At 42.3% G+C, this 22,488-nt stretch overlaps 1 protein-coding gene and 1 long non-coding RNA gene across 9 annotated transcripts in view; one reads left to right on the top strand and one right to left on the bottom strand.

The window, feature by feature from the left end:
* Nucleotides 1–6,770: 6,770 nt before the first annotated feature.
* LOC140627992 (uncharacterized) lies at nt 6,771–8,830 on the bottom strand. Its single transcript, XR_012026454.1, has 3 exons — nt 8,662–8,830; nt 7,717–7,763; nt 6,771–7,316 (listed from the first exon to the last, which is right to left on the bottom strand). It is a non-coding gene; the product is annotated as an uncharacterized lncRNA (long non-coding RNA).
* Nucleotides 8,831–9,052: 222 nt separating this feature from the next.
* The window catches only part of REPS2 (RALBP1 associated Eps domain containing 2), a 231,016-nt gene continuing 217,580 nt past the window's right edge, over nt 9,053–22,488 (top strand). For 3 of the 8 annotated variants that reach the window (XR_012026586.1, XM_072817502.1, XM_072817501.1), the window contains exon 1: nt 9,053–9,403. Coding sequence is in view for 7 of the 8 variants with exons in the window: in XM_072817502.1 (XP_072673603.1) it covers nt 9,170–9,403 (234 nt within the window). In the remaining variant the exon portion in view is untranslated. The remainder of the gene's footprint in view (nt 9,404–22,488) is intronic. The other 5 variants (XM_072817500.1, XM_072817504.1, XM_072817499.1 and 2 more) reach the window with 2 other exon arrangements.

Genomic DNA, 22,488 nt, shown 5'->3' with positions numbered 1-22,488 from the left:
CTCTCTGTGTCGCTCATGAATAAATAAATAAAATCTTAAAAATAAATAAATAAACTAGGAGGAGATTTAATAGCAAAGGAAACATAAGCCTCTCATGAGAGGACATCTTAGAAGGATACTTTTCCATTGTATTTCTAGTACTTTCCAGGTAGTTCTGATTTCTCCCTTGATTTAAATCAATTACTGGGGTGCCTGGATGGCTCCATTGGTTAAGCATCTGACTTCAGCTCAGGCCATGATCTCACGGTCCTGGGCTGGAGCCCTGAATCAGGCTCCGAGTTCAGTGGGAATCTGCTTCTCCGTTTGCCTCTCCTCCCCCTCGTGCTCTCAACTAAATAAATCTTAAAAAGAAAAAAATCAAGGGGTGCCTGGGTGGTGCAGTGAGTTGAGTCCGACTCTTGGTTTTGGTTCGGGTCATGATCTCAGAGTCCTGGGACGGAGCTCCGTGTTGGGCTCTGCACTCAGTGTGGAGTCTGCTTGGCACTATTTCTCGCTTCCTCTCCTTCTGCCCTTCCTGCTTGTGCTGTTTCTCTCTCTCTAAAATAAATTTGAAAATAAATCAATTATTTATTGAGCACCAGATAATTAAGATGTGCTCCTTGTCCTCAAAATGCTACTGGGAGCATTTTTGACTGTGAAAAAGGTTGTTCGGGGCTCATTGTCTTTATTTACTTCCTCTGTTTGTTTCTATGGTTCTATATTTGAGAAACAGTTTTATTTAAAATTTATCTCTAGAGAGAAGGGGAGTCATGTTTCACGGAACAGATATTGCTGTGGATGTAGTAAATCAGTTAATTGGAATTGTGATTTATGTACCTGCTGTCTCCTAGGGTTGCAATACCTCCAACAAAGTGATAAATGCATTTCTGGCCTTGCAAGGCTGAGACTCAGGTCCTAGATGATCCAGTAGTCACATTAACTTAGTCAACGTAGAGGGGGTAGGAAACAAAAATGAAGAATGAGGCTATAATCCATATTCACCATAAAAGGATGCTGTTTGCAGTGCTGGAAAAGTGGTCTTTGTTTATGGAATATAAGACTATACATACTCTACTGAGAGCACTTAAATATTTACAGATCGACTTGTGCTGCACATGCTTTTTCCGTGAGATGTGAGTCATATTACTCTCTGATGTAAAATCCTGGCTCAGGTTGGGATCCCCGGGTGCAGAGACTGAGATGGGGATTCTTGTGTAAATGCCTCATTGTGGGAATACTCTCAGGAGAAGGGGAGTGAAGGAAGCAGGGTGGGACTGGAGAGGGAGGTAAGCGAGGAAGCAGTCTCAGCTGAAGACTTGCTTCATTCTGATCCCACAGGCACTGTGGGGCATGATTTGTAGCACAGAGGTGGTCTCACCTTGAGGCAAAAGGCTGGCCTTTTATATTTCATTTCAGTCAGCCATTGGCTATGGGCTGGTCCGTGGGGGTGTAGGGTGTAGAAGTGTCACCTCCCTGAGGTGGCTCCAGTTTGGCTGAGGGGAAGTCTCCAAAGAAGGGAGCAGCTGTGAGACATTAGCAGACAACACTCCCTGATGGGTGCATTGCCTGCTGACGGGAATCTTGGCAGTGAACCAACAGTATCTACAATAGGTTTGAAATTTTTATATGGTCATTATGTCAGAATCCAGATAGATGTTCCCCCAAACCCATTCTTCTTCCTGGCTATATACGTTGACTACATTTCCCAGACTCCCTTGCAGTTTGCGGCAGCCTCATGACTCAGTTCTAACCAATGGAAAGCAAGGAGCAATGATACATGCCACCTCGGCCCTGGCCCATAAACCCCAGTGCAAGCAATCTTCCATGCTCTCTCTCTGTTTCCAGCTGTGTTGAGCTCTCTCTTTCTTTTTATAATTGCCAGATGCAGAGCATCTAGTGGAAGACTATGAGGTCCCGCAGGATGGAAGACCTACTAGACAGTGTCCTTGCATGAACACAAAGAGAACCACTCCTTTGCACAGACATTTGTTGGACTATGACTGGAGCAAGAAATAAATCATTACTAGGTTAATCCACTGAGATTTTTCAAGTTGTTTGTTTCAGTAGTTAGCCTACCATGACTCATTTAGTGAACGCTCTATTTTTCAGTAACCTGAATAGCTTCTGAAAATTTTATTTTCCAAATTCTATCAGTCTCATCAATAATAATCCTTGCTCAAATCTGTGGTGACCAAAGTGCTGAAGAACTAATGTAAGAATTTTCCTCTTATTCTTTAAAAACATAGAAGAAAGCTCTGACAGCATATTTGAGTATTATGGGTGAAATTTTTTTTAAAGATTTATTTATTTATGATAGAGAGAGAGAGAGAGAGAGAGAGAGAGGCAGAGACACAGGAGGAGGGAGAAGCAGGCTCCAGGCAGGGAGCCCGACGTGGGACTTGATCCCGGGACTCCAGGATTCCGCCCTGGGCTGAAGGCAGGCACTAAACCACTGAGCCACCCAGGGATCCCCTTATGGGTGAATTTTAAAAGCACTATGAAAATATATGGCTAGGATAATTCTTCTTATTATTTTTAAGGATTTTATTTATTTATTCATGAGACATACACACACACAGAGGCAGAGACACAGGCAAAGAGAGAAGGAGGCTCCATGCAGGGAGCCCGATGTGGGACTTAATTGGGGGACTGTGGGATCACGACCCCAGCCAAAGGCAGATGCCCAACCACTGAGCCACTCAGGGGTCCCTGGCTAGGATAATTATTATCCAAAATCCAGTTCAGGGAAACCAAGCAGGAAGCTGCCTTCTCAAGGTTAGACAGCTTGCTATTGTCAACAAGTGGTGAGAACTGTTGGCTACAGTTTGTCTGACATAACCATTGGACTTGCCCAATGCACAGAAAGCTTTTTAATGTTTCTGTTCAGCCATTCTCAGGGCCACCATGGAGAGAGGTGAACCATCTGATACCTGACCTAAGAGGCCAGCAGGGCTACTGACAATAAGCTGTTTGTTGCTTGGGAACAGCCACCTTCTCAATTTGTTAAGCTTTTGCTTCAGAGGATGGAATTGCTACAGGAAGGAAGAGGGCACATTCTCTCTCTCTCTCTCTCTCCACACACACATACACACACACACACTAGGGTGGATATAGGATATAATTTCATTAATGTTCAAAACTGGTTTATGGGAGACAATAACTTGTAAGATTCATTGTCATTAGAGGTTTGCTGAGTGTACCGGGGCCAAGTACTCCAGCTGCTCTCTTTCTCTATGAGTGCAGAATGAATTGGGTGCGTCCATGTGGCTCACATCAGCTTTACTGTCTCTGGAATTGAATTGGAGACTCAGATTGGTTTGTGGCCACAATCAGGCTTCTTACTTTCCCTACCCTCTTCTTTCTCCACTTCAGAGAGAGAGTCTACAAAACAGACCTTTACCTGGCAAGCTGCAAGGACACTGCTGTCTTACACCCATCAAGTCCCACAAATGGGAATGGAGAGTGGCCCCACACTAGGGGTGCTTTCTATGTGAAATAGGGTAGAATGGAGTCCTCTCTGAGGGCAACAGAATTCAAGGGTGTTGGTGGTGGAGAGAGAGAGAAAGGTTGAAGGGGGGGTGTTGGGGAAGAGAGAAAGAGAAACAGAGATAGAGCGAGACAGAAAGATAGAGACAGACAGGGGTAGAGACAACATTGTTAAGAATCAGGAATGATCAGTTTCTTCACTCTTCCATCACTTCCTTAGAGACGAAAAAATGAGAGGAGCTGGGAGAAGTGCCAATGTTACTTCATCATACTCCCTCCTGGGGAGTAGAGAGGAAATTTCTCAAGAAAAAATGCGGCCAGGGGAATAAGATTCCCTCTCACACTGTCAAAGATCTTTCTTCACTTCCAGAAAAAAAAATCAGTCAAACAAGTGATTATTTAGCATTTACAATGGTCAGTCCCTCACTAAGTAATTCTTAAAGTTCACTGTCTTTGAGATACAGTTTCAAGACTCTCAATATCATTCATGAAAATCAGAGAAGCTGGCTAGAATTCTGTATAGTTCTCCTGCCCGGGTATCCTATCAATTGGCTGTAGGTATCAGAAAATATTAGGTCTCAGAAAAGAAGAGAAGAGAAAAGAAAAGAAAAGATTAGGTCTCCATACTATAAAACAGGAATCAGTAAATTTTTCCTGTAAATGTCCAGAGACGTTAAGCAATGACTCAACTCTGCCATTTTAGTGTGAAAACAGCCATAGACAACACATGAATGAAGGGGCCTGGCTGTGTTCCAGTAAAACTTTGCTTACAAATACTGAAATGGGAACCTCATACAATTTTCACATGTCCTGAAATACTATTCAGTGTACAGAAAGCACTATTTTTCAACTGTTAAAAAATGTATAACCCAAGGGGCGCCTGAGTGGCTCAGCTGTTAAGCCTCTCTCTCTCTTTTTTTAAAAGGTTTATTTATTTATTTTAGAGGTGAGGAGGGGCAGAGGGAATCTCAAGTAGACTTCCCGCTGAGTGCAGAGCCTGACCTGGGGCTTGATCCCAGGACCCAGAGATCATGACCTGAGCTGAAATCAAGAGTGGGTCGTTGAATCGGCTGAGCCACTCAGGTGCCCTAAGTGTCTGACTCCTGATCGCAGGTGAGGTCTTGATCTCAGGGTCAGTGAGTTCAAGCCCTGGGTTGGGAGCCTATTTAAAAAAAAGTGGAGCCTACTTAAAAAAAAAAAAAAAAGAAAGAAAGTACAACCTGGGACATGTGGCTGGCTCTGTTGATAGAATTCAAGACTTTTTTATTTTTATTTTTATTTTTTTTTAATTCGAGACTCTTGATCACAGGGTCATGAATTCAAGCCCCATGTGTGGTGTGGAGTTTACTTAAAAAAAGTACAATCCATTCTTAGCTTATGAGCCATACAAAACCAGACTATTGGGGTGCCTGGGTGGCTCAGTCAGTTAAGCATTCAACTCTTTTTTTTAAATTTTTATTTATTTGTGATAGTCACAGAGAGAGAGAGAGAATGAGGCAGAGACACAGGCAGAGGGAGAAGCAGGCTCCACGCACCGGGAGCCCGACGTGGGACTCGATCCTGGGTCTCCAGGATCACGCCCTGGGCCAAAGGCAGGTGCCAAACCGCTGCACCACCCAGGGATCCCAGCATTCAACTCTTGATTTCAGCTCAGGTCATTCTCTCAGGGCTGTGGGCTCAAGCTCTGCATGGGGCTCTGTGCTGAGCGTGGAGCCTGTTCAGGAATCTCTCTCTTTCCCCCTGCCTCTCTCTCCACTCTCTCTCTCTCTCTTAAAATAAAATAAAAATAAAACCAGGCAACTGGTCCTAGTTTTGCAACCCCTGCTTTAGGAAACTCTTCCCTACATGCAAACAGTACTTTGTTCTGAGTTTGTTTAGTTGCCATCTTCATACAGGGCACTGATGCTGGATTTAAAAGGAAAAAGCAAAACTTCAAGACTGTCTCTTGGCTATTCCTGATATACAGTTGACCCTTGAACAACACAGGTTGAACTGCGCCGGTCCACTTAATCTGTGAATTTTTCCCCATTAATACAGTGCAGTATTGTAAATGTTTTTTCTCTTATGATTTTCTTTTCTTTTTAAGAAAAGATCACAGATTATTTATTTGAGAGCGAGCGCACAGGAGCAGGGAGAGCTGCAGAAGGAGAGGTAGAAGCAGACTCCCCACTGAGCAGAGAGCCAGATGCCAGTTTTGATTCCAGGACTCTGGAATCATGACCTGAGCCAAAGGGCAGACACTTAACATACTGAGCCACCCAGGTGCCCTTCTTATGATTTTCTTAAAAACACTTTTCTCTAGCTTAGTTCATTGTAAGAATATAGTATGTAATATATACACAAAATATATGTTAATCAACTGTGTTTGCTATCGGGTAACGCTTCTGGTCAACAGGAGGCTATTAAGTTCCTAGAGAGTCAAAAGTTATATGTGTATTTTCTTTTTTTTTTTAAGATTTTATTTATTTATTCATAGAGACAGAGAGAGGCAGAGACACAGGCAGAGGAGAAGCAGGCATCATACAGAGAGAGCCTGATGTGGGACTCGATCCAGGGTCTCCAGGATCAGGCCCTGGGCCGCAGGCGGCGCTAAACCGCTGCGCCACCAGGGCTGCCCTATATGTGTATTTTCAACTGCACAGTGTTCAGTGCCCCTAATCCCTGCCTTGTTTCAAGGTCAACTATATTATCATTGTGGCCTTTTGCTATGATGGAGCCCAAACAAGTGTGTAAATTTAGAACTGTAAAAAGTAAAAAGAAATTCTCTTCTAAAACGTTCTTGTTTGGGGCACCTGGGTGGCTCAGTGGTTGAGCATCTGCCTTTGGCTCAGGTTGTGATCCCAGGGTCCTGGGATCAATTCCCATATCAGGCTCCCTGTAGGGAGCCTGTTTCTCCCTCTGCTTATGTCTCTGCCTCTCTTTCTGTGTCTCTCATGAATAAATAAATAAAATCTTTAAAAAAATTCTTGTTTACCGTCAGCCTTAAGGGATATGAGTGTTTCTAGTTTTTACATTCGTATCTGTGTTAACTCTAAAGTGTGATCACTATTGCTTTTACTCAAAAAACTACTGAAATAAAGAACAGTACTTGGCATTCCTTAGATATTAAAACATTTAAAAAATGCCATTTTCCCCTCCTGCATCCTGGGTTTAAATGTAACTCTTGTTGGGTCACTTCTGTCTCTTGTCTTCCATTTGAGCACCTTCCCTCTGGGATCCTAGAGCCCCAGAGAGGCTGTCCCTCTCCCCCCACCTCTACCCGCCATCTCCCTCCCTCCCATGCCAGTCTGCTGTCTCACACTCACCACTGTCTTGGCGCCTCAACCCTGGGGCTCCTCCCTCTTCTGTGAGCCTCCCTCTCTTGTCCTTCCTTTTACCTCCCCCAGTCCCTCCGATTTGTCAATAATCCATCTGGGTGCCTTCTTCATTAAGCCTTCCTGGCTGGGCTCTGGCTCCTGGATTTTCTCTCTTCTCTAAACTCCCACAGCGCTTAGCCTGGGGTACACGATTTAGCACTTAATTATACATTGTCTTTTATTGTTTGTTTTTCTTTGTTGTGTTAGTTTTGTCTTTTCCAGTGAAGCTGCAGACTCCTTGAAAGGAACACGTCTTGTATTTTTTTTTAATCCCTCACAGTACCCCCGTAGGGACACAGTTAATACTTCCTGTTCTACCAATAAGTGCTGCTTGATGGATAGGCACAGATGTAAGGCTTTCTATGCATTTCAGCAGGATCTGCAGTGCTGATGAGTATCTGTCAAATTTATTAAACTGAGTTGAATAATGAAGAGCAGCTTCGAATCTAGTATTCAGTTGGGTAAATCACACCATTTCTGCATCCATTTTCTCATCTGCAAAATGAAGATGAAAATGTTTTCCCAATCTACCTCAGAGAGTTACTGTGAGTCTTAAATGAGATAATGTAGCTTTGAACTGTATGAATATTAGGGATTATTATATCTCACATTTCTTTTTCCAGGTGTCACAGGGGAAAGTAGGTTTTGGCTTTTATCACAAAGGGTGAGTCCCTTTCTAACCTCTGTTAGAATAGTGGGTGATAAAAAAAAAAGAATAGTGGGTGATTCTCAGGGAATCCCAAGGATGTAACTAAAAAGGTAGGAAGGGCGTAAACATGATCTCTTGGCTTCCAGTTTTCCTTAGAAATTATCACAGTTTGGAAAATACAGGAGGTGGTGAGATTTTAAAATGGTAATTCCCCAGCTAAGATAGTCTTTGCTGTTCCTTACTTACCTATCCTCTCTGTATTCTTGTCCACAAGCTTAATTCTCTCCTGGTAGCTGTAAAGCAAAATGTGGTATAAGGAAATCTTAGTGAAGAGATGAGAACTTCCTGCTTTTAGAGTGGATCCTCTTCTCTATTTCATGTCCTTAGATTCCAAAAGGGAAATCTTACTCTGGTCACCATTTATGGATTGACATAATTTTTCTTCTTCTTCTTCTTCTTCTTCTTTTTTTTTTTGTTAAAAAACCCCCTGTTTTACTTAAGTAAACTTTATTTCCAAAGTGGGGCTTGAACTCATGATCCTAAGATCAAGAGTCATATGCTCCACCTAATCAACCTGCCAGGCACTCTAATCATTTTTGTTATCTATTTCTTATGTATTTCTTCCCCCTTCACCATTTGTTGATTTTTTTCTCAGTCTTGTCCTTCCTCCTTATTTTAGTTTGACCAACATACCAAAGTATATTTGTTATCATCAGTGCTATTTCTTGAGATAGTGTTTGTTTTTAGTTAAAGTAAAATTATTTTGGGGTGAAAGGTTTATATATGTCTGTTTATTAAATTTGAAATTGTATTTTTTATTAGTGCTTAATTCTGGACTCATTTTTTCTTTGTGATATATATATGATATATATGTGATATATATGATATATATATCTATATATATATATATCTATATATATGCAATTCTTCTTCCCAGGGCCCCTTTTCACTCTTATCACTCTAGTATTTAACACTAACTGACGGTATTCCTTTTTAAGGCACAACTCCAGGTATGAGCCATACCTGAGAAAGTAGCCTAACCTCATCTCCACCATGAATGCTAAGCGGAGTCACTGCGAGCAGTTCTTCTGGAGATCTCTGTCCTCCAGCTTTTCAGGACAGAAGCGCACTATGCAAAAAGGGAAGCTTAATTTCTCCTGTCTCCCCCCTCTTCTGCGAAGGGCGCCGCACCTGCTCCAGTTCTAGGGAAAAACCACCACAGCTTTCTCCGCCCCCTGAAAAGCGCCATGCTCCAGGTGGGTCTAGTCGTCTCCCTTCCCAGCCAGGGCGGAGAGCCGGAGGCGCCCCTGCGGGGCTCCGGGGGTGCGTCAGGCGCTGGCCCCCGGCCTCCCGGTCCGGGCAGCGCGGGCGGGGCGGGCGGCCGGCGGAGTTAGTTACCTGGCGCGGCGCGGGGCGGGGCGAGGCGGGGCGGGGCGGACGGCGGGGGCGGGGCCGGGGCACGATCCCAGGCTGCGATTGGTTCGCCCCGCGCCTGTCTCCATGTGCCGCGCGGCGGAGGCACAACATTCAAGTCTGGGGGCGGGGCCGGCGCGCGCCGGGAGGAAGCGGCGGCGCGGCAGCTGCGGGGCGTGGGGGCGGTGGCGGCGGCCGAGGCCGAGACCCAGGCGTCGGAGGCTGAGGCGGAGGCAGCTGTTCCCTACCCGGTGGCGGTGCTTCGCCGGACCCCCTTCCCGGCCCCATGGAGGCAGCGGCGGGCGGGGGCTGCGGCTCCGGGCCGCCGCTGCTGCTGAGCGAGGGCGAGCAGCAGTGCTACTCCGAGCTGTTCGCGCGCTGCGCCGGCGCCGCAGGCGGGGGCCCCGGGTCCGGGCCCCCTGAGGCCGCCAGGACCGTCCCCGGCACCGTCACCGCAGCCGCGGGCCCCGTGGCCGACCTGTTCCGGGCGTCGCAGCTGCCCGCCGAGACGTTGCACCAGGTATGTCCCCGCGCCCTCAGCCGGCGCCTGTCTGTGGGGACCATTTCTGTGGAGATCAGGGGGCGAGGTGGGCCGATAGGGCTGCTCAAGGACCTGGAGGCCTCGGCCAGGTCGAAGTCGGGGATGGCGGCGACGCCCTTGTCCCCCAGGGAGCACCAGCCTCCTCCGCAGCTCTGGAGGGTGCGCTCCCCGTCTTCCTCCCCTGAGACAGACTGACGCTCCCTCCCCTCCCCCGGCCATTGCTGGGGCTCTGCAGCCGCCCAGACCCAAAGTTTGCCTTGTTCTGGAAGTGCTGTTTGTTTTGGCTGGTGTCTGGTTTAACCTCTGCTCGCTGCTCCTGCCTTTCCCTCCCTTGGGTGGGTGGAAGGGGGTAGGTGCTCAGGGTGCCTTGCTGGAACTTGAACTTCCAAGTGTGTGTTTAGGTAAGTGTGTGTGTGTATACAGCGGGGCCCAGAACTCAATGTTGTCCGCCCCATGTACGTATTAATATATATATATATATCTACTATATGTATTTGCTCACTAATGTACTTCTGAATATTGATATTAAACTGGAAAGCCTTAACACGTTGCAGAGCAGGGACAAAGGGCTGTAAGAGGATGTCAGTCAAGGCAAAGCCAAGCTTACTGTTTAGGGCCAGAGATAGACCCCAGAGGTCCAGCATAGGAGACAGCTGTAGTTTCCCATCTTATTGCATGCACTTGAAACAGAACTGGAAAGTAATGTGTGTCACAGCTACCTCCTTTTAGCTGCTCCATACCTGGAAGAGGAGGAGGGGATGATCCACAGCACATGCTGTTTTTGTTTTGTGCTTTCCTTGGAGCTCGGAGAAAGACTATTTGATAACCATCGTCTTTTGATGTCACCAGGCTTTCATGTTGATAAGATTCTTTTTTTTTTTTTAAGATTTTATTTACTCATGAGAGACACAGAGACAGCGGCAGAGACACAGGCAGAGGGAGAAGCAGGCTCCATGCAGGGAGCCCAATCATGCCCTGGGCTGAAGGCAGGTGCTCAACTGCTGACCTACCCAGGCGTCCCATGTTGATAAGATTCTTAAAATCAGGCCCAAAACATGAAATGAAGCTTTTTTCAATTATTTTTTAAGTTTTAATTTTGATTCCAGTTAACATACAGTGTCATATTAGTTCTAGGTGTACTATATAGTAATTCAGTACTTCATACATCATCCTGTGCTCATCAGGACAAGCGCACTCTTTAATCCCCATCGCCTGTTTCACCCATCCCCCCAACTCCTCCCCTCTGGTAACCATCAGATTGTTCTCTATAGTTAATAGTATCTTTCTTGATTTGTCTCTTACTCATTTGTTTGTTTCTTAAATTCCACATATGAGTGAGATCATATAGTACTTGTCTTTCTCTGACTTATTTTGCTAAGCGTTGTACTCTAGTTCCATCCATGTCATTGCATATGGCAAGATTTCATTCTTTTTGATGCCTGAATAATATTTCATTGTGCGAAAAAAAATTTCGTTGTGTGTGTGTGTATAAACATATACATATATAAACATATACACACATCTTTATCATTCATCAATTGATGGACATGGACACTTAGGCTGCTTCCATATCATGGCTGTTGTAAGAATGCTGCTATAAAATATAAACACAGGGGTGCATGGAAATGAAGCTTTTCTTGAAAGCAGTAGTATAAAAGTTAACATCAATTGAATATTTGGAGTGGGAAGTGGTATTTTAAAATCTAGTTTCAGAGGATTAGTGAGGATTTTATGGCTCAGTTACAATGTCACTGTGTTTGTAGGTCGTTTTTCTTACCATTTAAGACTGCTTTATGCTGCTGGAGCATGCATATGCCTATATGTCTGTGAGCATAACTTTAGCCACTCTGTAATCTTTCACCTTTTATCTTATTTTTTAAAAAGATTTAATTTATTTATTCATGAAAGAGACACAGAAAGAGAGGCAGAGACACAGGCAGAGGGAGAAGCAGGCTCCATACAGGAAGCCCGATGTGGGACTCGATCCTGGAACTCCAGGATCTCGCCCTGAGCCAAAGGCAGGCACTAAACCGCTGAGCCACCCAGGGATCCCCTCTTTCACCTTTTAGAAAGGATTTCTGAAAATGTAATTAGTATTCACAGAACTTAGCATGGCTGTTTAGCCCTTAAGTAGTCCTTTTTTTTTTTTTAAAGAAGTCTTTTCTATGTAGAAAGTTCTGCAATTGCTGTTTGTGGTTGAGCTGAACTAGGTAGACACAAAAAGTCAGTGTCTTGGGACGCCTGGGTGGCTCAGCAGTAGAGCGTCTGCCTTTGGCTCAGAGCGTGATCCCAGGATCTGGAATCGAGTCCTGCATCCGGCTGCTTTCGGGGAGCCTGCTTCTCCTTCTGCCTGTGTTTCTGTCTGTTTGTCTCTCTCATGAATAAATAAATAAAATCTTAAAAAAAAAGTGAGTGTATTAAAACACAAACCATGGCCATTACTTGAGGCCCTCAGAATATTCCCAACCATATAAATTTATTAAATGCTCTTGCAACTTTTCAACTGAAAAAGGAATGAGTGACTGAGGCCACACAGCAAGTAAATGACAGCTGGGCACCTGCCAAGACCTATTTTGTAGTCAGTAATACATGTACTGTGATAAGAGAAAGCGGACATGCTAAATGTGAATGTGTTGGTTCCCCACTCCTAAGGAATTGGGGAGGGGACTTTCCTGGTGTTAGAAAAAATACACGCTCCTTTGAAGTATATATGATTTAGAAAGAACCCAAGGCACAGTGCATTTGCATGAATGATGTTATACTCTTGATGTCCAGTTGAAACCTGCTTGCAGAAGACTGCTTCAGATGTTGGCAAAGGGGGACATGCCTAGAAGATTGCTTGTAGTAAATCTCTCAGAGCTTTAAGCTCTGTTATTCAGTCCAGCAAAATAAAATACATCCTTCCCAATTAACCTAATATAATTGCAATAGTCCAGTATTCTTCATGCAGGTAAAAATGAACATCAAAGGCATCCTGGACAGGGAAATGTAATCAGAAGAGATTCAAGCAAAGGTAGCACTCAGCAGTCACCTGTTTTATCAACCATTTTGGTGATGTGTGGTATGGTGTGGTGTGGTGTGTTGTATCTTGATGTGTATGTGCATGCTCCATTTACCTCAATTTGCATTTCCCCATGAGTGTATTAGCCATTCTTTAAAACAAATGTAGACATTTTTAGCCTTTCCCTGTTAAACATGAACCTGTAAGTTCAGAATTAAGTGGCCCAACAGGTATAACTGCTCAAATCATGGAGGCACTAACCATCCCTGGTAATTTCTATGGTAACAGCCAGATTTTTTATCTTAATAAGCATATAATTAAGATTACCATAATGTTTCAGGCAGAGTGAAAATCTTACCTGGAGTAAATGTTTTACAAAAATACTTAATTTTGTCTCCTCCTTGCAGTAAAAATATACCTGTTACTTTGTCATGAAAGTTATGTTAAGAATTTCTTTCTGTTGACTCCTAACTCTGGGAAATGAACTAGGGGTGGTGGAAGGGAAGGTGGGCAGGGGGTGGGGGTGACTGGGTGGCGGGCACTGAGGTGGGCACTTGACAGGATGACCACTGGGTGTTATTCTGTATGTTGACAAATTGAACACCAATAAAAAATAAATTAAAAAAAGAATTTTTCTGTTGAAATATTATATATAAATTTTATTTTTTTCAGAGCAGTTTTATATTTGTAGCAAAGTAATGGGGAAAGTACAAAAATTCCCATACATACCCTACCAGCACACATGTACAGCCTCCATCATTATCAACATCCCTCACCAGACTGGTACATTTGTTGACATTGACATATCATTATTGCTCAAAGTCTATAGTTTGCATTAGGAGTTGCTCTTGGTGTTGTACGTTCTTATGTTTTTTTAAAAAATATATATTTATTAAGACTTAATTTTTTAGAGCAGTTTTAGGTTCAGAGCAAAATTGAAGGAGAGGTGCATAGTGTTCCCATAATGCCTCCTGATCACACACATACACAGTCTCTCCCATTAGGAAAACTTCCCTCCAGAGTGGTACATTTTTTTACAATTGATAAACCTACATTGACATATCATAATTACCCAGAGTCCATAGTTTACATTAGGGTTCACTCTTGGTGTTGAGCATTGTATGAGTTTGGACAAATGTATAATAACATGTATTTACCATTAAAATATCATACAGAATAGTTTCACTGCCCCTAAAAATGCTCTCTGCTCCGCACAGTCATCCCTTCCTCTTACCCCCAACCCCCAACCCCAGGCAACCACTGATCTTTTTACTGTCTTTATATTTTTGCACTTTTTTTTTTTTTTTTTTAATTTTTTTTTATTTTTGCACTTTTAAAGAATGTCATATAGTTAGAAAAACACAGTATGTAATCGTTTCAGTTGGCCTCTTTCATTAATAATATGCACTTGAGATTCCTCCATGTCTTTTCATAGCTTAATGGCTTATTTCTTTTTAGTGCTGAATAATACTACATTGTCTGGACGGACCAAAGTTTATCCATTCATGAACTAGAGGACGTCTTGGTTGCTTTCAAGTTTTGGCAGTTATGGCTCAAGTTGGCATAAATACCTGTGTGCAGGTTTTTGTGTGGACTTAAGTTTTCAACTCCTTTGTGTAAATACCTAGTAGTATGATTGCTGGATCATATGGTAAGAGTATCTTTAGTTTTATAGGAAACTGCCAAACTGTCTTCCAAAGTGGCTGTGCCATTTTGCAATCCCCTCAGCCATGCATGAGAGTTCATGTTGCTCCATATTCTCAGCAGTATTTAACAATACCAGTGTTTTTGATTTTGACCAAAGGAATGTAGTGATATCTCATTGTTGTTCCTATTTGCAATTCCCTAATGACATGATGTTGAGCATCATGTCATATGCTTATTTGCCATCTTTTTTTTTTAAGATTTTATTTATTTATGAGAGACACAGAGAGAGAGAGAGAGAGGCAGAGACATAGGCAGAGGGAGAAGCAGGCTCCATGCAGGGAGCCCATGTGGGACTCAATCCCGGGTCTCCAGGATCACGCCCTGGGCTGAAGGTGGTGTATTTGCCCTCTTGAATTATATTTTAATGCATCATAATAGCCTATTTTATTTATTTATTTTTAAAAAGATTTTTATTTATTCAAGATAGACATAGAAAGAGAGGCAGAGACACAGGCAGAGGGAGAAGCAGGCTCCATGCCAGGAGCCTCACTCAGGACTCGATCCCAGGACTCCAGGACTGCACCCTGGGCCAAAGGCAGGCGCTAAACCGCTGAGCCACCCAGGGATCCCCATAATAGCCTATTTTAAAAAGATCTTTGGTCCTATTTTTGGAGTATTTATCTTCATGTGCTGATTTATTTAAAAGCCAAATTTCAGTACTAGGTGAAAAATGGTAGGACGATATCCTTTTAAATTACAAAAATTTGGGCAGCCTGGATGGCTCAGTGGTTTAGTGCTGCCTTCGGCCCTGGGCCTGATCCAGGAGACACGGGATCGAGTCCCACGTCAGGCTCCCTGCATGGAGCCTGCTTTTCCCTCTGCCTGTGTCTCTGCCTCTCTCTCTCTCTCTCTCTCTCTCTCTCATGAATAAGTAAATAAAATATATTAAAAAAATAAATTAGAAAAAGTTAATATGAATGTCTGAGAAACGGTTTTTAAGACAACGATCTACAAATGTTAGAGCGATTGGTTTCCCAGGTTGTGAAGTATTTCATTGGTATTCAAAGACCAGCATTTTACTAGATGGCATAGGGTGGTGTGGTGGGAATCAGGTTTGGGTTTGACATGTATTTGAGTTTCTGTTACTCATAATGCACAGTTCTAGGTACTGAGATTACATCAATGGATCAAACACAAATCCCTGTCCTCATGGAGTTTACATTCCAATGCAAATGTTTTTTATTCTTCAGTTTGTTTGAGTTTATTCAGTTTCAAATATAGCCTTTAGAGCATCTGGCTGGCTCAGTTGGGTAGAGCACACAACTCTTGATCTAGGGGTTGTGAGTTCAAGCCCCATGATGGGCATAGAGCTTACTTAAAAAATAAAGAAGGAATATAACCTCTAGAAATAAAGTGTCTATCTTGAACTAGCAAGTTTTATATTTGCTGTAATGAATTAAACTATGTAGACTTATTGATAATATTCATCTTTTAGGATGGTATGTTAGTCTCTGGGAATGCTGTGTATATTTGAAGTAGTCATAATTTGTTTTAATTTTTATGATGTCAACTCTTTTTGTTTTGAAATGGTGTATTTTTTAATTGGGATCTAATTAACATGTAACATTATATTAGTTTCAGGTATACAACATAATGATTCAGTATTTGTTTTTTTTTTTCAGTATTTGTATATTTTGTGAAATGATCACCACAGTAAGTCTACATCTATCACCATACATAGTTAGAAATTTTTTGTGTGATCAGAACTTTTATGATATACTCTCTTGGCAACTTTCAAATATATAATACCATATTATTAACTACAGTCACCATGCTATACATTAAATCTTCATGACTTATTTTATAACTGGAAGTTTGTAACTTTTGATCACTTTCATCTGTTCCCCCCCCACCTATCTATTCCTCTGTATTTATGAGTTCAAGTTCTTTGTTTTTAGATTCCACATGTAAGTGAGATTATATGGTATTTGTCTTTCTCTGACTTGATAGTTAACTCTTAGACATTAAGGGGAATAGCTCTAAAACACTACTGATTGTGTAATATCAAGGGAAATCACTGAATTGGAAAAAAGCTGATAAATGTCTGCTTGTTTAAGCAGCTTTGATTGAGGTAAAGAAGTAATAAAGTTGCTAGAAGTAGGGGATGTTTTAAAAATTCCTGTGTGGGCAGCCCCCGTGGTGCAGCGGTTTAGCACCACCTACAGCCCAGGGCATGATCCTGGAGACCCAGGGCTCCCTGGATGGAGCCTGTTTCTCCCTCTCCCTGTGTCTCTGCCTCTCTCTCTCTCCTCTCTGTGTATTCTCATGAATAAATAAATAAAATCTTTAAAAAAAATAAAAATAAAAATTCCTGTGCATGGAATCAGATTTTTAAAAAAGATTTATTTATTTTAGAGAGTGCAGGGTGGGAGGAGTTGGGGGTGGGCAGAGAATCTCAAGCAGACTCCCTACTGAGCACAGAGGATGTGGAGGCCCAATCCCATGAGCCTGAGATCACTGTAGTCGAAATCAAGATTTGGACACTGGTGGGGGAGCCCTAGGTGGTGCAGTTGGTTGGGTGTCCCACTCTTGGTTTTGGCTCAGGTCATGATCTTGGGGATCATGATATTGGGCCCTGACTGGGGCTTTGAACTCTGTGAGGAGTCTGCTGAGGTTTCTCTTTCCCTTTTCTTCCACCCCTCTCTGTGCTAAGTAAGTAAATCTTAAAAAAAAAAAAAAAGTTGCTCAGGGCATCTGGGTGGTAGAGTCAGTTAAGTGTCCCAACTCTTGGATTTGGCTCAGGTTGTGATATCAGGGTTATGAAATTGAGCCCTGCATCAGGCTCCCCACTTAGCACGGAGCCTACTTGAGATTCCCTCCCTTTCTTAATGCCCCTCCTGCTTGTGTGTGTACTCTCTCTCTCTTTCAAAAAAAAAAAAAAAGATGTTAAACTGACTGAGCCACCCAGGTGCCCTGTGCATGGACTCATCTTTGGGAAGAAGTCCTATCTATCTATCTATCTATCTATCTATCTATCTATCTATCTATCTGTTTTTTAAAAAAGATTTATTTATTTATTCATGAGAGACACACAGAGAGAAAGGGAGAGACACTGGCAGAGGGAGAGGCAGGCTCCATGCAGGGAGCCTGATGCAGGACTCCATCCCAGATCCCGGGATCACGCCCTGAGCCAATGGCAGACACTCAACTGCTGAGCCACCCAGGTGTCCCAAGAAGTCCTATTTAAAGATTTTCTTGTAATTCATTGAAGCAACTGTTTAATCATTAAAGAAAACTATAGGTAAAAGACAGAATTCTTTTTTTTATAAAGATTTTATTTATTAGAGACACAGAGAGGGGCAGAGACATAGGCAGAAGGAGAAGCAGGCTCCTCATGGGGAGCCCAATGTGAGACTTGATCCCAGGATCACTACCTGAGCCAAAGGCAGATGCTCAACCACTGAGCCCCCCAGGGGTCCCAAGACAAAATTCTTGTGAACTTTTCATCATTGTTAGATTATTAGCCAAAACTATTTTTTAAAAATGCAAATAAAGCAGTTTTCTATTTTTGCATCTTTATATCATAGTCCTTTGTAATATACACTTTAAGGAGAGAGGCCAGAATATTAAAACAGCAAGTAAGAATGTATCCTGTTTGAGATAGTACTCTTTTTTTTTGTAAAAGAGAAAGAGTGCCAGCAGATAGATATAGGAAATTCCAGAGCCAAACCATTGTGTGGTTTAAAGAGGGACATTTGTATAATAGTTGCTTGTTGACTTTTTTATAACAAAAATATTTTGGGTGAAAAAAAATATTTCAGGTGTGTAAAACTTAGAGGATTACCCAACAAATAAGTAAAACAATTCATTTACTGCGAGGGGTTCCTGTGACCTTCTTCTCTGGTCCCATTCTCCTTCCTTCCAACCCCAGAGGTTATTACTGTCCTGAATTTGGTGTGCAATGAATTGAAAAAATGTTAATACTTATATTATATGTATATATATCATCTGTGTATATAGTGTGTGTGTGTGTGTGTATATGTCACTAAAATAATATATTGTTTTGTATGGCTTTTCAACTTAAAATTAGGAGTATTGTACTCTTAACTGTAACTTGCTTTTCCTCACATTGTTTTTGAGATTCATCTTTATTGACACACGTAGCTCTAGTTCATTTATGTTTCCTTTTTAAAAATCTTCATTACCTACTCTTACAGTGACTCATCATTATGGTGCTGTAAAGACCTTTATGCCTAAGGAAACTAGGTGGCATTTTTATTTGTATAGGATGTCACATGACTGCAGGACTGTGCTAAACGTGTACAAATATTAAAAGCTCCTTTATAGGGTAGCAGAATGCACGCTATATTCTTGAAGTGTTAGAGGACTATAGAGTTAATTTTTTTGGTTTGGCTTTCAAAGGCTTTCTCTCTCTCTCTCTCTCTCTCTCTCTCTCTTTTTAGGAAAATCTCAAACAAGTAGAATAATACTACATTAAGCTCCTCTGTGCTTGCCATCCATGCTCAACAACCATAAATGCACATGTGGTCAGTTCTGTTCCCACTTTTGTACCCTAGCCCTCTGTTATCCTAAAGCAAATTTCAGACATCATACAATTCATAGGATTTAAAAAAAGGAACCTGAGAGTGGTCAGAGATGGGAACATAGAGGGGTTTAATATAGGCAGAAAAGGTATCTGTGGCCTTCGGTCAAATGTAAAGACTGAACCATGGTTCTACACGATCAAGCTATTTGCAGTCTTTAAGGTAATGATGTTTGAGACTGATTTAGAATGATTGGGTAAACCAGTAGGGAGTTGGAAAAGGTAACAAAAGTGAAGACTAGTAATTAATACAAGGTGCGGTACCTGACTGGTTCAGTTGGTGTAGCATGCAACTCTTGATCTTAAGGTTGTGAATTCAAGCCCTGAGTTGGGTTAGAGATTACTTAAAAAAAAAAAAAAAGCAAGATGGATTTGAATATTGGCCTAGTTTCACATGCATAACTGGGGACTGTCCTACTTTAAGGGCATAGAAAATTGGTTGTGAGGAAATCTTGAGTTGTTTCACTAATTATCAGTAATTATTAAAAGCGGGTTTGGTTCCTTTCTAGGTTTTTCCCCCAAACTTTGTTTCGTAAAGGCAAGTATCTAGGATTTTGTATTTGTATCATTTGCTTCTTTAGTACATGTCTTTTGGTGGGCATCTAAGTCTGTTTGGGCTGCTATAACAAATACCACAGACTGGGTGGCTTATAAACTGTGGAAATTTATTGTCCACAGTTCTGGAGGCTGGTAGTCCAAGATCAAGGTATCAGCATATTTGCTTCCTAGTGGGGGGCCCCTTTCCTGGTTCATAGCTGGCACCTTCTTGTTGTGTCCTTATAAGGTGGAAAGGGCTAGGGATCTCTCTGGAGCCTCTTTATAAGGCATTAAATCCTATTCTTGAGGGCTCTACCCTCATGAGCTAAGCTCCTCCCAAAGGCCTTACCTCCTAATACCATCACATTGGGCATTAGAATTTCAACATATGTATTTTGTGGGAGACTCATTCATTTTTTTAAAGATTTATTTTTATTTATTTATGATAGACAGAGAGAGAGAGGCAGAGACACAGGCAGAGGGAGAAGCAGGCTCCATGCCGGGAGCCCGACGTGGAACTCGATCCCGGGACTCCAGGATTGCGTCCTGGGCCAAAGGCAGGCACAAAACCGCTGAGCCACCCAGGGATCCCCATGGGAGACACATTCAGATCATAGCAGCAACTAACCATCCTGGGTTGCTCAGGCCTCTGGGGTTTCCTGGAGCATGAGACTCAGGTTTCAAAGCAGAACAGTTGGAGGGCAAATTGGGATGGTTGGTCACCCCCTCTATTGGTTACTGCATTAATTATCTTATTGCTCTGTAATGACTTTGAATACATTTAAATTGGAGCTTAAAACAACACATTTATTATCTTACTGTTCCTTTGGGTCAGGAGTCCTGACATGGCTTAATTGTCCTCAGCTCAGGGTTTCACAAGGCTAAAATCAAGGCATTGGCTGGGTGGCATTCCTTTGTGGAGCTCTGGGACCTCTTGGAGCTCATGTCATTTTTAGTAGAATTCAGTTCCTTGTGAGTTTAGGACTGAAGATCTCAGCTACTAGAGATCACCTGCAGTTTCCTGCCACATGGCTCTTTCCATAGGCAGTTCATAATTATGGCTGTTGGCTTCTTTAAGGAGATTTTCTCTCTCCAGTTGTCTTAGAGGAGTGTGGACACCTCCATTGCTTTTGGCATATCCTGTTGGTTAGAAGCAAGTCACAGGTTTTGTCTGCAGTGAAGGGGAGAGGATTATTCAAAAGCATAGACACCGGGAAGGGAGAATTATTGGGGGTATGTGTCACCTTAGGAATTTTGTGCCACACTTGCCTTCCAGAGTTTTCTGAAGCAGAAAATTACTCTGTTTAGCTTTTTGGGGCCAGAGAATATAGATGTTTTTGCTCAACCACTCATTTAAAATTTCTTTATCTTTTTAAAAAACATTTTCATGCATAATTCATTTTCTTATGCCAAGTAGAACTGGCAAATATATTATCTTCTTATGTATTATTTTCAATTTTAGTCTTTAGGCAATTTGTTTTTCCTCTTAACTAGTGGGAGGCAGGAAAAGAAGTGGAAATGCAGATATGAATGCCCTGCATTCCCACTCCTGCTTGGAATACTCTAAAGCAGGCACTGGTTCTGTTTTAGGGGTCAGTGGATTTGGATGTGGAAAAAGATACATTTTTATTTGTACCAACTCGTAACTGAAATGAAGCATTTCCTTCCATTGTGCATATAGGCACAAACCACAGTAGTATTAGTAGTACCCGTGATTTCATCACCTGTAGAAGTAGGATTTTTAAAAATCATTTTACAATTATCACAGGTAGTAATACATAGTCAAACACATGCATGACTACCACAAACTTGCTTTTTAATAATTTGATAGCTATATTTCAGTATGTTTCTTTTATAATCCTACCTATTTTAAGTGTTTAATGGTATGCATTTAAAAACATTATTCTGGGGTGCCTGGGTGGCTCAGTTGATTAAGTGTCCACCTTTAGCTCAGGTCATGATCCCAGGGTCCTGGGATGGAGCCCCATGTCAGGCTTGCTGCTCAGCAGGAATTCGGCTTACCCCCCCTTCCTCTGCCTGCTGCTCCCCCTGCTTGTGCTCTCTCTCTCTCTGTCAAATCCATCCATCCATCAATCAAACAAAATTATTGAGAAGAGGTCCATGCAGACTACCAAAGGGCAGGGAGCATAGGACAAAAACAATTAAGAAGCCCTGCTCTGAAGAATTGCAAGGTGTCTGGACTAGGAACTTCAGTTCTTCAGAGTTCATTGGTTCTAAAGTCAGAATGGCAGCAGCACTGCTGGCAGGTCTGGGTCAGGAATGAGATTCCATAAGGCTGCGGTGGTCCCTCCCCCTCCAGTCAGCCCTGTGAGGGGGAAGGAAGCTCAGAGAGAATGAATGCCCAGCTTCTTCCACCAGGAATTCACCCTGCAGTCCCTGCTCAGCTTTCTCTGCTCCTGACCTTTCTATCTGGCCCGCTCTACTTCACTTCATTCCAGAGAACCCCTGTGGAGTGCATGCCGGCTGGCTTTTGGGCCTGTTTTATTTACCACTATTATCTCTACTTCAGAGACTGGCTAGAACATGAACCTGAAAGGAAAAGTGATTTTTAACAGACTGGAGAAACTCGGCTAGCCTCATAATTTAATTCAGGACCAGGAGACGCTATTTAATATTAGTTTAGTAGTAAATATTTGCTTTGACTTAATTTATTTGTAACATTTTGCCATTGGTTTACAGAAAAATAGTTTTGTTCAGCCTCCTGGGGGTAATTAAATGTTTCACCTGTGTTAATTTCCTGACTAATTGCATAAATGCCAGCAATTAGGAATTGTTTCTGCTTTTTTTGAAAAGCAGGTTTTCTTAAATGTGTAATGTTTGCCCTGGTGCCTTCAAAAGAACATATTTAATGCAATAATCTCTGTTTATTCTTTAGTTCAGGGTCATTCTTGTGAAAAACAGATGATTTTACATGAACAGGCTTTTCCTCCTGGAGGTGTTTGGTGTGCTTGCTTTTTGAGGTTTTTTTCTTTTTCCTTTAGGGTTGCTTTGAAATTGTTCTAAAATGTTTTAATTCCTTTCCTTTGCATACACTGTGGTAACTTTAAGACCTATTAACTGAGAAATGGCACTGAAAGCAAAGTCTGTGAAATTTACCATGTGGAGGTCTTAGATTATTTTTTTCTTTTTTTAAAGATTTTATTTATTTATTCATGAGAGGCACACACAGAGAGAGGCAGAGACATAGGCAGAGGGGGAAGCGGGCTCCATGCAGGGAGCCCAATGTGGGACTCTATCTCAGGACCCCAGGATCAT

This window comes from Canis lupus, chromosome X (assembly GCF_048164855.1).
Source record: "Canis lupus baileyi chromosome X, mCanLup2.hap1, whole genome shotgun sequence".
Taxonomy (NCBI): Eukaryota; Metazoa; Chordata; class Mammalia; order Carnivora; family Canidae; genus Canis; species Canis lupus.
This window is presented reverse-complemented; position numbering and strand designations above follow the sequence as displayed.